At 41.7% G+C, this 15,348-nt stretch overlaps 1 protein-coding gene across 8 annotated transcripts in view; it reads left to right on the top strand.

The window, feature by feature from the left end:
• ITPR1 (inositol 1,4,5-trisphosphate receptor type 1) overlaps positions 1-15,348 on the top strand; it is a 395,541-nt gene that overhangs the window by 25,663 nt on the left and 354,530 nt on the right. For all 8 annotated transcript variants that reach the window (XM_043977918.1, XM_043977916.1, XM_043977917.1 and 5 more), the window contains 2 exons: positions 146-253; positions 6,091-6,161. In XM_043977918.1, coding sequence (XP_043833853.1) covers positions 162-253; positions 6,091-6,161 — 163 coding nt within the window. In that variant the 5' untranslated portion in view covers positions 146-161. The remainder of the gene's footprint in view (positions 1-145; positions 254-6,090; positions 6,162-15,348) is intronic.

Here is a 15,348-nt window from a genome sequence, read left to right as displayed (position 1 = left end):
ATAAACTCCTTGCCTAACAACAGGTTATTGAGACTTAGAAATAAGCCTTTTTGGGAAAACTGAGGCACCACCACTATCTCCAGCAGCATTTTCCCTTGAAAGCATTTCTCCCTTTCTAACCATTGAATATTTTTCCTTTGTCTAGGATCCTCAAGTAAAACATGTCTGACAAGATGTCTAGTTTCCTGCATATTGGAGACATTTGTTCTCTGTACGCAGAGGGATCGACAAATGGATTTATCAGCACCTTGGGGTAAGAGCAGCTGATGTCTTATGTGACAGACTTAAAAAAAATTATTTCAATAACCTAAGTTTAAAGTCCTATGGAAGATTTTGTATGACTGTGATCACTTTAAAAAAATACACCTGGCCATAATAAGTATTATAGTATAAAGACTGGGACAGTTGAAATCTATAGTTAATTTATTTTTTGTCCCTTCCTACCCCCCACTAAAATCTCTAGCATATTTCAAGCTTCATTTTAGTCATGTTTTTTTAATCTTTGTCACAAAAAACTTTTCTGAAATAGAATAAAATGTGAATTCAGAAAGAGTAAAACCTCACAAGTACTGGAGAAAAAGAGGTGTAGGTAGACAGCAGTTCATCTGAAAAAAAGATCTCAAATTTTCACTGGACTGAAGCTCAGTGAATCCATAATATAACAGCTACCCCTCACCGCTGCCCCAGCTCATGTTATCTGAGACTCCATGGAGGGGCATAGGGTCCAGAAAATGGAACTGATGGTACCGCTTTTCTCTGGTAAGACCACTTATGTATTGTCATCTTCACTTCTTAGTGGTTCATTTTAGAAAGCCTTGAGCTTGTCCAGAAAAAGGTGACCAGAGGTCACTGGAGACCTTGCTCTGTGAGACTACCTTGGCAGTCTTGGGGATGGCTAGTTTAGAGAAAAGGAAGACCTGGGCAGGGATAGAGGATGTTGTGACATGATAGCTGTATTTAGGTGTTTGAAGGGTTGTCATGGGGAAGAGCGAGTGGTCTTGTATCTTGTTGACTGACTTTAAGAAATTTATGTCTTTGATTTTTTAATATTACCTACTTTTCTCTGATGTATCCTATCCTCCTTTGCCCTCCCAGAGAAAGGGAACTTCCCCTTCCTTATATCTCAGAATAAAAAAGAGGGGGAAAAGTTCAGCAAAAATTACCTGATTCTAACATAATGTATAGTGTTCCTCACCCATAGTGTTTAACCTCTTCATTATAGGAAAAAGGGAGCATTCTTACATTTCTTCTTTGGAGTCAAGCTAGATCATTATAATTTCACAACATTCAGTTTAAATGTTGTTGTTTTTGTTCTGTTTGTATTGTTTAGTTATTGTGCACATTATTTTCCTGGTTCTGCTTTGTATCAGTTCAAATAAGTCTTCCTGTGTTTCTCTGTAATTAGTTGCATCCATTCTTCTAATATACTAATATTCTATTCTATTCTTATACTATAATTTGTTTAGTACTTGTTTAGCTTTGCCCCAGAGATCAGAAAGAAGGAGCAGTGGGTGGAGTTGCAGGGTGGCAGAATTTGTCGTTTTGGTGTGAGCAGAAGCTTTCTAAAAAATTAGAATGATCCAACGGGCTTCCTTAGGAGGTCTTCAAGTGAAGGTGGAATGACCATTTGTCAGTGATATTTTCTTTTTCTTTGTTCTTTCTTCCTTTTTTCTTTTTCTTTTTCTTTTTTTTTTTGCGGGGCAACAAGGGTTAAGTGACTTGCCCAGGGTCACACAGCTAGTAAGTATCAAGTGTCTAAGGTCAGATTTGAACTCAGGTCCTCCTGAATTCAGGGCCAGTACCTTATCTACTGCACCACCTAGCTGCCCCCTGTCAGTGATATTTTCAGAGTGTGCTCAGGTACCCTCTGGTTGGTACAGATGATGTCTGAAGTCACTTCCATCCCTGAGATTCTGTAATTTAGACTCTCAGCTAGGAACATTATCATTTGACATGGAATGTGGCTAAAGTTTACTTTCTATCTGTGGGGAAAACTTGCTAAGCTAATAATGAAATAAGATTCCAGGGTGAATATTTACCTACTTAGCAGAACAAGCTGTTTTCAGGCACTTCAAAAGCTATTAATTATGTACCAGTAACACCCAGTGGTTATGATAGGAACAGAGGCCCTGGCTGCTAATTAGAAAGGACTCATCCATCGGTTAAACGTGAACCTCTTTGCATTTCACTCTTAACTCTGTTTCAAAGCAACAAAACTGCCTGTCCTTAAAGGTGTCCAGGAATTCCAGTTTGCTCATGACTTGAGAGTGGCCACCCCCTCATTATTCCAAGTTGTGGTTTTATGATATTAGAACTTCATCACGTCCCCACTTTTCCCCTCCCCGGATGTGCCCATGAGCTAGGCCTATGTAATGGCCCAAAGGGAGGCTGTAGCAGGTTACAGAAACAAGGGGCCCACGGGTTAAGTATTCCCTGAATAATCAAGGACTGCCTTTAGTTTTTGTGTGTGCAGAGGCATAAGCCAGGGCTGGGTTGCTTTCTAGGACAGCACCTGTTCTAAAAGCATTTAAGAGAGAATAACCACCAGTTCTACTGAGACCCTAATCCTGGTGGCTTCCTATTATTCATATGTATTGAAAGTATACTTGACTTTTTCGGGTTATTTCTGAGGATCTCATTTCCTGACCATAATTTAAACATCCAGGAGTTTGTCCTAAGCGTTAGCCTTTGGTTCTTCAGGAATGGGTGTCTAGGAAAGGAGATTCATTTTAGTGTTTAGCATTAACCCTTTAGTCTTATGCTTCATACCTCTGGGCTGCACACTGACTTCTCCTAAGCATTCTTGTCGCTGAGGAGGTTAGCTTGCAGGTACTGGATGGTGAGTAACCACTGGGAGTGAGCAGAGGCAGCTTGGACCTTATGACCAGGGTCAGACTGCAAACTCTTCTTCTTCTTCTTTTTTCTTTGGTGAGGCCGTTGGGGTTAAGTGACTTGCCCAGGGTCACACAGCTAGTAAGTGTCAAGTGTCTGAGGCCAAATTTGAACTCAGGTCCTCCTGAATCTAGGGCCAGGGCTTTATTCACAGCGCCACCTAGCTGCCCCCCCATGTACCTTTATAAGGACTGTGAAGATAATAATAATCTAACATTTATATAGCACTTTCATGTTTGCAAAAAGTACTTTGCATCCATTAAACTTATTTGATTCTCACAACACCAGTGAAGTATGACAGATACTATTATCCCCATTTTATAGATGAGGATACTGGAGGTTAAGTGGCTTGCTTAGGGTCACACATATAGCAAAGGTCTGAGGTTAGATTGAATCCAGACCTCACTGACTCCAGGTCCTTTGGCCTGTCCATTACTCTCCTGCTACTGCCTTCAGGTGAACCTCAGGCAAACTGTTGGAGTTTCTGCTCCAGTTTTGTTCTGGATGCAGTTCCTGATCTTCTCTATGTGGCATCTTCACGTTCTCCCCGACTCTGCACACCCAGGAGCTCGGGGAACTCTGCTTTGGGGTGCACTTTGACCCAGACAGATTTCCTTCCCGTTCTGAGGTCATGCATCTTCTCGAAGGAGAAGAGGTGTGTGAGGGGATGCAGACAGTGAGCCAGAGAGGCAGCAGCAGGGATACAGAGGATGGGGATGGGAGCCCAAACCCGGGTTTGATCCCTGGCTCTGCTGCCTCCTTGGAGGCTCAAGTGTTTTACATTTGTAAAATAGTGGTTGAACTAGCGGATGTGTAAAGGCCCCCTTGGGTTCTACATCCTGTCTGTGATCTCTATGATCCATGGTACCAGGGGTCACCAGGGAATGCTCCCTCTAACTGAATGGTGGATAGGCAGAATTTAGAGTGCTGGGGCTAGCGTGGAAAAGCACCCTCAACTAAGACTCAGGTGGTGAAAAGGGCGGCTGGCACTTTCCTGGCAAGGACAGGTGTGGCAATAGATAGTGAGGCAGTGCGGGGTATTTGGCACTATGTCAGCCTTTGGGTCAGGAAGACATGGGTTTGAATGTCACTTAATGTCTTTAAGCCTCAGTTTCTTCATCTGTAAAATGTGGGAGCTGAACTTGAGGGCCTCTGAGGGCCTTTGTGGGATCATATAACCCCCTAAAGAAATAGTGGGAAGATGATTGTGAACGTGAAGTTCTTAAGTGGCTACATTCTCCATCATCGAATGGGAACCAGTAATTGTGCTATTGTCATAGAATCAAGGTAGAGGTTGTAATGCGTTGGAAGGCGGGTGGATACAGTTGGAATCATTTTCCCAGCAAGACATCTTTCAGGCAGTGTTTTTACTGGGAGTAGAAGACCTAGGTTCTGGTCCCTGGCCCGTCATTCACTCTCTGGGTGACCTCGCTTAAGTCAAAGCTTCTTCAATTGTGGGTCATGACCCAATATGGGGTCATGTAGCTGCATGTGGGGTTTGCAAAAAAAAAATTTGGCAACAGTAAAAGTTTACGTATACCTATTTTATGTACCTGTATACCCTGGGGTCATGTAAACATTTCTCAGGTAAAAAGGGGTTAAGAGTAGAAAATGTTTGAGAAGCCTTGGTTTAGGTCACCTCTCTGGCTCTTGGTTTCTTGTTATATGAAGCGAGAGGCTTGGACTAGAGAAGGGGTTTGTAATTAGTTTTGTGTATTTGATCTTTTGGGTGAAGCCTATGGACTTCTCAGAGTAACATTTTTATTTTAAAAAATATTTTTAATAAAGTGCTTAAAGTTAAAAAATCATTTTTATTTTTAACTTAATGTGTATTTTAAAACTAGTTTACCCCTTTCATTACCCACCCCCACTTAGCAACTTAAAAACAAATTCCTCATTACATGTACAAGTAGTCTGACAAAACAGATGTCCACATTTGTCTCTCTCAATATTGTAAGTTCATCACCTCTCTGGCCAGAGGTGAATGGTATATTGCATCTTCATTCTTTTGGACTCATGGTTTAACTAATCATAGTGTTGATCAGAATTCTAAAGTTATTTAAAGCTGTTTTTCTTTATAATGTTGATATTGTATAGTTGTCCTCCTAGTTCTGCCCACTCCACTCTGCATCAGTTCATAAAAGGTCTTCCAAGTTTTCTCTGAAATTGTCCATTTCATCTAAACTAGAGCAGAGGTTAAACCTTCTGTGTGTCCTGGAATCCACTGACAGCCTGGTAAAGACTATTGATCCCTTCTCAGAATAACGTCAAATGAATAAAATAAAACACAGAGGATTATAAAGGAAATCAATTATTTTTAAATACAATTATCAAAATATTTCAAAAAACTAGTTTCTTCAACCACAGGTTGAAATCCCCAGACTAGAGGATCTCTATAATTCCTTTTGACTCTGTCATTCTATTATTCTCATTTGTCTGTAAACTTAAACTTAGCTACTGCTGCGGATATATAAGGCTTTGTCCTGATTCCAGACATGAAATTCCTTAGAGGAGATGTAAATGTTCACTCATTATTTATAAAATGTTTCTTTCTTTTTTTCTTTTTTTTCCCTCCCTCCCTCCCTCCCTCCCTTCCTTCCTTCCTTCCTTCCTTCCTTCCTTCCTTCCTTCCTTCCTTCCTTCCTTCCTTCCTTCCTTCCTTCCTTCCTTCCTTCCTTCCTTCCTTCCTTCCTTCCTTCCTTCCGTGGGGCAATGAGGGTTAAGTGACTTGCCCAGGGTCACACAGCTAGTAAGTGTCAAGTGTCTGATGTCTGATCTGAACTCAGGTCCTCCTGAATCTAGGGCCGGTGCTTTATCCACTGCGCCACCTAGATGCTCCCAAATGTTTCATTTTTTTAGCTAGGGTATACTCAGAAGTGACCTATGGGTGTTTCATAGTTCTGTGGTGATCAGCTATGGGATAAGCTCATTATGTTTGTGATTAATAGAAGGAAGTCTCAGAGGACTGTTGTGATCCAGTATTTTTTTTTAAAAGGCTGAGCTCTGGGCTACTGCCTTGCTTGGTTCAGAGAGCACAGGCATACACACAACACAGTCATGTAGTACTTCCTGGTGGTCGATGCAGTTTATCCATATTCTGTGGCTCAAGAAGGATTTAGGTTCTTTTATATTAGCATATCGGATTCATTTTTTCAAGCCCTTCCTCAAAGTTTAATTGACGTTTTCTGCCTTTTGCAGTCTGGTGGATGACCGATGTGTTGTGCAGCCAGAAGCAGGGGATCTGAACAATCCGCCCAAGAAATTCAGAGGTAAGATAGAAGAATGACAAAGATTATGCTACTATCATGAAGATCTTAAGTATACATTGAACCATTTTGGAAGCTTAAAAAAACAATCCTTTTAAGTGTACACTCTTCTCTTAGTACTTGCTTGTAATCTCATTTTAAAACCGTGATGTCAAATTGAAACGTCATCGTAACCTTGCAAAAATAATCTCTCCCCAAACAAAATAGAAACATCTGGCAAGTCAGAATGAGCGGATTGCTTTTACAAAGGCCTGGGCTATCTGAAGTGAATGACTAAATACATTTTACTAAGTGCTCATTAGGTTTCAAGCTTTGTCTGATTACATTTCTTTCTTTAAAGGAATAGGATTTATGGACTTGATCATGTGGAATATTTATCTCAGCACTGTTTGCTCTTTCTTTGGAGATTTCAGTCTCCTAAACCTGGAAAAGAAAGCTCTTTGGCTGTGTGACTTTCCATAGTTTGGTGTTTTGAGTTAAGTTAGAGGAAGCAGAGAAATTCCGTGGCGTGTCTTATTTGTCTTTTTTTTTTTCTTTCTCTTCATTTTGGAGCTTTCCTCAGACATTTTTGTAACTCTGCATGTAACTCTTTGTAACTCTTTAAAATGCACAAGGCCATAACTCAGATGAAGAGTATTATGAATCTTTTTTGTTATTCCCCCAGGAATTTATCCATTTCTGGTTTCTGTTCCAAGGCTGGAGTTGGGGTTGGGGTTGGGGTGAGAGGGCAAGGTTTATATTTGCATATTTATATCCCTTTGGTAGTACCTACTGTTTGGTGAATTAGGACTTTAAAAATAATCTTTTTGGGCAAAAGCTGAGGAGCCTAGAAGAGAAGGTAGTATATAATCAGACTGGAGACAAGCCAAGACTTTTGGCACCAGGCTTCAGCCAATTGGCATCAAGTGACTAGGAGAGGATTTTCATCAGAAGCTGGATACCAGTTTTGTTCATTCTGTTGTAGACTCTGAAATTGGTGAAATAGCTTTAGGACTTTTTCTTTTTTTGCTATTTTCAATCATACCTCTCTCTATTTTTATCTTTAATATAATAGAAACTCAAGATATGATTAAGCGAACCAGAACATAGCCTGACTTAGAATCACTGTTCACTGTGCGTGCCTTAGCTGCACCCTTGGCTGGTACTAGCACATTCCAACTCTGAGTTGAAGGCTAGAGGAGAAGAGACTGGGGCAATGCTGGGCCAAATGAGCAGTCTGGCTAATGCTTAGCAGGAGCTTTCCCCAAGCAGAACACTGTACCAGGTACTAGGGGACCTAGTAAGGTCAGTGAGGCCCCATTCCTACCTCTGCGAGGCTCCTGATTAGGGGGCCATGATGCCTGCACAAAGATCTTAAATGATGGCTTTGTGGGAGCAATCATCAGCCACAACTGGAGCTGGGAATCTTAAAGACAGAAGGAGCCAAGGTGAGAGAGATTTTGGAATCTTGAGCCATTAAATAAGTAAAGAGGCAGTAAGGTATAGACCATGCTACTAGTAGAAAGAGCACTGGGTTTGGAATCTGAGGCACTGGATTCAAATTCTGACTCTATTATTTATTAGCAGTAGTTGCTTGGAAAAGTCACTTAACACCGGTTTTCTCATCTGTAAGATGACGGTGTTGGACCAGGGGATCCCTTCCAGCTCTAAGTCCTATAGAGTAAATACCGCATGAAATGAGTTTACGTGAGCGTCACTCAAATTGGGAACATTGGAAAGTGGTGGAGGTGGGGGTATGGGGGAGGGGAGGAGTGAGTCAGTGCCCTAGCATGGAGTAAGTGGCCTAAGTCAGCTGTAGCTCCATCATACAGGTATTCTCATTGTAGAGGTGCCTTTGGCTTAGGGGAATCTTTCTGCCTAAATAAGGAGCCATTGCAGAGTGATGGGCTGCTGTCTTGCACAAGGAGCAGACTGAATGGTGTGTACTGTTGGGCCTGCCCATGCTGAGGTCACATGGGAGGGCTGTGATTTATGGTTCACATTTCTCTGGGAATTGTTCGTGTTCTAAAGTAAGCTGCTTTAGGTTGGTGGAAAAATCTGGTTTCCAGTGGGCTCTGCTTATTAAACCTCTGCAAATGTAGGTCAGTTACTACTTAAAACCTGTCTACAGTCTTGGATCCTGCACAGGGGTGGCTAGGCTAAATCTGCTTTCCTTTGGTAGCTGGGGCCTGCATGCTCTTAGGGAAGGCCATGAGTGTTGACAAGTGTTAACTGTTTCCAAAGCATTCTCAAAGACTGTATTCGTGACAAGGCAGAATGAATTTTCTTAGCATGAGCAGTTCTTTTTGAGAAACACTAACTTAAAAGTCTTCCCCTTCCAAAGGGATCTATGTGCATGTTTCAGTTGAAATTCTCATTTTTGGCACGCAAAAGATACTGGAACAGTGACTTGACAAAGAGAAAAAAACATGAATCCAGCCCAGTCCAACTGACTCCTGGAGGACCCACAGGCTCTTCAGACTTAGCATGTTCAAAATTCAACTCTTCATCTCCCTGCCTCCCCCTGCCACATAAACTGAACTTGCTTTTCAAATTTCTTTTGATGATACCACCGCCTTTTTAGTCCCTTAGGTTTGAAGCCTCAGAGTTATCTTGAACTCCTCTCTCCCCCTCACTCCCACATCTAATCATTTGCAAAGTCCTTTGGATTCTACACCCAGGACATCTCTTGATTCTGTCTCCTTTTCTTTTCCCCCCAAACCACAGATTCTGACCTGTTTTGTGAGGCAGCACAGCATAGTTGATAGAGCACCAGACTTGGAGTCAGGAAAATGTAAATTCAAATTCTGCCTCAGTTTCTTATTAGCAGTGGGGAAAGCTACTCAGCCTGGCAATGCCTCAGTTTCCTCACATGTGAAAGGAGGAGGTTGGACTCAGTGCCTTCTAAGGTTCATTTCCAGCTCTAAAGTCCACATTCTCTACTCCTGTATTCCTACAGGTGACTAAGCCATCATCACTCTTCTCCTGGAAAGTTGTAAAAGCCTCATAATTGGTTTCCCTGATGACAGGAGCTCTCCTTTTGGATCCATCGTCCTCATAGGTGCCAAAATAATAATCCTAAAGCCTAAGCCTCCACTCCTGCTCAAATTAATAATTCAGCTGCTCCCTGTTGCCCCTTGGATAAAGTATAGATTCCTTAATCTGATGTTGAAAGGCATTTATGATTCAGCTTCAGCCTTGTTTCTCTCTTGCATTCTGTATTCCCATCAAAGGGAATGACAGTCTGGTCCTCAAACCTTATGTGCCCATAGACTGGGAAAAGATTATTTCATTGTCTCAGATCATTTGTGTGTGTGTGTGTGTGACTGAGGGTTAAGCGACTTGCCCAGAGTCACACAGCTAGTAAGTGTCAAGGGTCTGAGGCCAGATTTGAACTCAGGTCCTCCTGAATCCAGGGCCAGTGCTTTATCCACTGTGCCACCTAGCTGCTCCCGGGAGCTACTTCTTTCATGAAGTTTCCTCATATTCTCTTGACTGAAAGTATTCTTTGCTTCCTCACTTTTTCTAGTGTCCTTTGGATTTTGTCTTTGACCTCTCTTGCCTTCCATCATACTTCACTGTGGATCTCTTGTCTTTCCCCCTCCTCCCTTCACTGATTCTTAGTAGAATATAGGCTTATGAAGGGCAGAGACTGTTTTGCTTTTGTCTCTTTATCTCTTGTGCCTAATTCAGTGCCTGAATACTGGCTGGGATGTTGCAATTTAAATGTGCACAGTACGGTTCTGTAATTGCAGTTCTTTGTAGCCTGTTTCCCAGTGACACTATTGCCCACCCAAGTTTAGCGTAGACATATGGAAAATCAATGAGTTAAGGATGTGATGATGGGACCTTGATGTGAGCAGTCAGCAGAGCTCTGCTTAGTCATTTTGCTTTGCTCCATGGTTGTTTATTGCCGAGCTCTTCTCTATCTTGAGAACTAGTGTGGAGTGGGTTTTTTTTTGTACTTAATAGTATTTTTTCCAATTACAAAGACAGTTTCAGCATTCATTTTTTTTCTGTTTAGAATTTTATTTTCCAAATTACATGTAAAAACAAATTTTGACATCAATTTTTTAAAACTTTGCATTCCAACTTCTCTTCTTCCCTCTCTTCCCACTCCCCACCTCCAAGAACTCAAGCAATTCAATATAAGTTATAAATGAGTAGTCATGGAAAACATCTCCACATTAGCCGGGTTGTGAGAGAAAACAGATAAAAACAAAACTTCAGATTAAGAACTATCAAAAAAATTATACTTCAATGTGTTTTCAGATACCATTACTTCTTTCTCTATAAATGGATTGCAATTTTCATAAGTCCTTAAGAGTTATATTGGATCAGGGCAGCTGGGTGGCACAGTGGATAGAGCACTGGCCCTGGATTCAGGAGGACCTGAGTTCAAATTCGACCTCAGACACTTAACACTTACTAGCTGTGTGACCCTGGGCAAGTCACGTAACTCCAATTGCCTCACACACACAAAAAAGAGTTATATTAGATCATTTCATTTTAACATTCATTTTGGTAAGATTTTGAGTTCTAAATTTTTCTCCTTCCCTCTCTTTCCCCGCCCTCCCCCAAAATAGGAAGCAATCTGATAAAGGTTACACAGTACAATCATGTTAAACATATTTCCACATTAGTTATATTAGTCTGAACAAAAGGGAAAAACAAAGAGAGAGAGAGAGAGAACAAAAAATAAGTGAAAATAGTATGCCTCGATCTATATTCAGACTCCATAGTTCTGTAACGATTGGAATAACGCCACCTGCTGGATACTTACTGTAGAAGAGTTCTGCCCATGAAGGGAAGGTCTTTGAGGGCAAGACCAGGAGTCAGGAAGTGACGCGGGCTAGTGGGAGGAGGAAGGAAGAGACTGGCGCTCAGTCTCGCTCTCTTTTCCTCTGGACTCTGGTGGAGAAGGGAGCTAGAAATGTGCTCTCCCTTTAATAGATAGAAATCTAGGCCTTTTTCTCTCTCTTTACCAAATTCTTATTCTCCTTAATAAATGCTTAAAAGTCTAACTCTTGCTAAAGCTTATAATTTATTGGCGACCACTCATTAGATATTTTAGACAGTTTAGCTAGAATTTTAGCCCTTAACAGTTCTTTCTCCAGATGTGGATAACTTTTTCCATCACAAGTCTTTTGGAATTGTCTAGGATCACTGTATTGCTGAGAAGAGCTCAGTCATTCACAATTGATCATTGTACAATATTGCCATGACTGTGTACATGTTGTCCTAGTTCTGCTCACTTCGCTCAGTATTAGGTCGTGTAAGTCTTTCCAGATTTTTCTCTTGAGAATTATTGTTACCTGTTCCTGAGGGAGGAGAAATCCCAGCCTTGTTCTTGTTCTAGTACCAATTTCTGTTGGTGGCTGCATACCATTGTTCTAGAATCATGGATATATGGGCACTGCTTTCTATAGTTAAATGTTTTCTACCTTCACCTTCACTCCTGTGTATCTTCCAACATTCTCCTTTGTTCTTGTTAATTGAGCAAAACTGTAGTGAACCTCTTCTAGAATGACTTTCAATCTCTAGGTACAGAACCCAAACTTTTTATTTTGGCACCAGTCATCGATACTCAAGAGATCATTTGTTTTCCTATAGTGGGCAAAAGTAAATCTTTAAATGAATTGCTATTTTCCATTATTAGAATATATTCCCTGTCCACATTACATTTGTAGGAGGAAGACAACATTGGCTTCACATCTGTTATATATCAGCCAAATTCTTTGCATTATCTGAATTAATTTTGCATAATAACATTTTCTTCCCAATATTTTCAGAAGAGGTGGGGCATCTTAGAAATTCCATTGCTGTCATTCTCATTTGGCTGTTGAGATGTTCCTAGGTGTAAATCTTCATTGCGGAGTATGCCTCGTCAGCTTTTTTCTCTTTGTCCGAATGGGTATGGGGCAACGATACTGAGTAAACAGAGAAAGAGAACCAACCCCAGCTTGAAACTGGATGCAGCAAACACATTATAGCATATTTCTCCTCCTCTTCTCTTCTCTCTCCCCTCCTTCACCAGTAAAATGATAACCTCCCAAGAGAAGCAAGTTTAAAACCAGGAAGGCTTTTGATTTCAGGAGACTTTCCTTCTAAATGTAATCTGCAGGTTTGTTTGGCTTTCATTGAAAGGTCAGATAGAGGCTTGGGAATAAGCCCACACTGTTGTGTTGAGAACATGATCGTCATTGTAGAGTTTCCTTAATTACATTGGAGCAGAAGTGAGGCTCTCTTTCCACTCCTTGATCTTTGGTACGGAACAAAGTACCATTTGTGGGGCCTCAGATCAGCAGGAGCCTGAGGGCCAAACTCTTGACTGAGGCCAGATAGAACCGTGTCAGTGTGACTGAGGGACGTGTTTGCCTATGTGGGGTTCTTGACCTGCCAGGACTTCTCAGTTTAGGAGGAGAAGCTATTTGAAGGTGGGATATAGAGGAGGAAACTGCTCTGTGGAAAACATTGGTGAAAAAGGACGACGAATGATGAGAATTCTGACTCATTGGGGATATGGCAATGATGAAATATCACAGAGTCTGTCTGGGTGATGTCTTATTCCGTTAGTGTCCGTTTCTCCCCCTTTTGTACTGTCCCTGTGCTTTGATGTGGGAAGTTCCCTGTGCAACGGAAGACTCTCCTTCAGTATAGTCTTAGATTCCTGGGATACTGCTGGGTTACATAACTTGCCCAGGGACACAGCCAATATAGGTCAGAAGGAAGATTTGAACCCAGGTCTTCCAGATTCTAAAGCTAGTTAGTTCTCAATTGTACCATCCTGCCTTACTTAGCTTTTTGTGCCTTTTCTAGAGCAGACTCAGAGACCATTTGTTGCTTATGCTTCAGGTCCAGGGTTTTGTTGTTGTTGTTGTTTTTTTAATAGTTCTTCTCATAGAGCTATATCAGCACTGTGGTCTAGTGAGTGACGTGACCTCCATCTTCACTGTTAGAGAGGTGTGTGGTGCGGACTATGTTGTCTTATCTCGAATCTCATTAGACTTTCATGTTCTCACCTGTAAAATGGGGTCATGCTATCTCCCAGTGTGTCCTACCTCAGAGGAGTGGTTCAAGCACAAGATTAGGTAGCAGATTTGAAAGCACTTGGAGAGCAAAAGCGGTCTTGGAATCCAGTCTGATCCAACAAGTTTTCATTAAGTCCCTACTGTGTGCACTGTTCTAGGCACTGGTGGTGCCCTCCGGGAGATGGCATCTTGTTGACTGTGTGTCAGGAGTAGGTTCGACATGTAAACAGTTGAGTGTTGTTTGAGGAAGAGGGATAGCGTATTAGCTAAGCGGATAAGGAAAGGTTTCTCATGATAGGTGACCCAGGAGTGGAACCTTGAAGGAGCCAAAGGATTCTGAGAGGCAGAGATAATGATACTTTCTAGTTCTAGCTTTTCTCATTAGAGCCATGACTGGTGCCTGGTTCTGTGCTGAAGATCCAAAACGGTACCATAGGACCTCATATTTATAGGCATATACGAATAGCACATGGAGCCCAATATACGTTGTCTTAGCAGATCACTTTTTCAATGCTAGGAGGGAGAGGCCATTCAAGGGTTCTCCCCATTTTGCAGATGAAGAACCAGAAAGTTGAGGCAAAATGACTTTGCCAATGTTGCATCTCTAGCAACTGGCAAGGACTCTTTCACTCAGGTAGGTATTAGGACTCCAGGTTCAAATGCATCGATTCACAGTACTGCTTTTAGGAAGCTTGGCTGTAAGGGTTGGGCTGCTAGAGACTGAAAACTAGACAGACTATGAACTCTGGGAGTTGAGAGCCTCTACCATCTTTGAAAAGTTTTTCAGTAGTGTCCAAGGCAGTGATACCATACAATGATGAAATATGGTGAGTCTTAGTGGATAATAGCATTTGGACAGCACTTTAAACTGTGTGAAGCACTTTATGTATGTTATCTCTCTAGATCTTCACAAGAGCCTTGTGAAGTAGACATTGTTTTTAATCCCCATTTTTACAGCTGAGGAAACTGAGGCTGAGAGAAGTTAATTGACTTGTTTAATAAATGTGAGGCAGGATGCGAACTCAGGTCTTCCTGACTCTAAGTCTGGTACACTCTATCCACTGTGGCCAATTGACTTGAAGTCATAGAGGCCTGGGTTCTGATCCTGTCTCAGCTATTAGTTGTGTGGTCCTGGCTTAGTCATGTGTAAAATGGGATAGTAATAGTACCTACTTCACAGGGTTGTTGTAAGTATCCAATGAGATCATATAGATCCCTATTATTAGGGAATATAGGAAATAATGTAAATATATTATTATAGGGAATATAGAGAATTGCTTTTTGTTATTCATAATAACAACAACAGTGCTTCAAAGACCTGAATGATCAGTGCCCCTTCTTCCTCCTGATGTCTTTTAGGTCATAAGCCTGCTTTGCCTCACTAGACCTTTTTCATAGGTTTTGGTGGCTAAGGAGATGCGTCTTCCAGTGGCTAATTCTGTTGCTGGGCTTCTCCCCACCTTTTGAGACTGGTCAACTTTTGTTCATAGTCACAGCCTGTGGTTGGGTCTGCATTCAAGGCCTTCCTAGCCAGAACCTGCCAGATTTTGTGCTGTGCCGGCATGACTTTTCAGCCCACTCCACCCCCTTGCCAATCACTAAAGTGGGGCCATTAATACTTGCATTGTTTATTTCACAGGGTGTTGTCAGAAAAGCACTTTGCAAACCTTTTCATATGTGTGAGTTAACTTAGATCAGAAGACTGATAGATCTGGAGGGGGAAAGATCCCTTAGATGGCTTCTGGTCTACTCCCCCCCCACTTTCTAGATGAGGAAACTGAGACTCAAGAATGCTAAATGACTTTAGTAATAAGTAGCAGAGTTAAGATTTGAACCCAGGATCTCTGACTCCAAATTCAGCATATTTTCCCCTGAAACACTCTACCTCTTATACAATAAAGAGGCATCAGACTAAGGCTTTCGTGGAGGCTAAACAGAGGAAGGACCCAATAAATGTAACAGGTTGACATGCAAGTTAGGTGTATTGTTGTTGTTCTTCCTTCCTTCTCAAGGAGGACCGTGACATTGGGAGGTAATGGCATAACTTGCAGTGAATTGGATTTAAGTGAGGAAGGACTGTGCAAAGTCACCAGCCTCACTCTCTCCTCCAGAGCCATGTGGGTCCCGTGTCAAGATCTACATCAGGATGACTGGAGATGGCCCCAGAAGTTTTAGGCAAT

Source organism: Dromiciops gliroides, chromosome 1, assembly GCF_019393635.1.
Source record: "Dromiciops gliroides isolate mDroGli1 chromosome 1, mDroGli1.pri, whole genome shotgun sequence".
NCBI lineage: Eukaryota > Metazoa > Chordata > Mammalia > Microbiotheria > Microbiotheriidae > Dromiciops > Dromiciops gliroides.
Note: the sequence above shows the minus strand (reverse complement) of the source record. Positions and strands in the feature narration are given on the sequence as shown.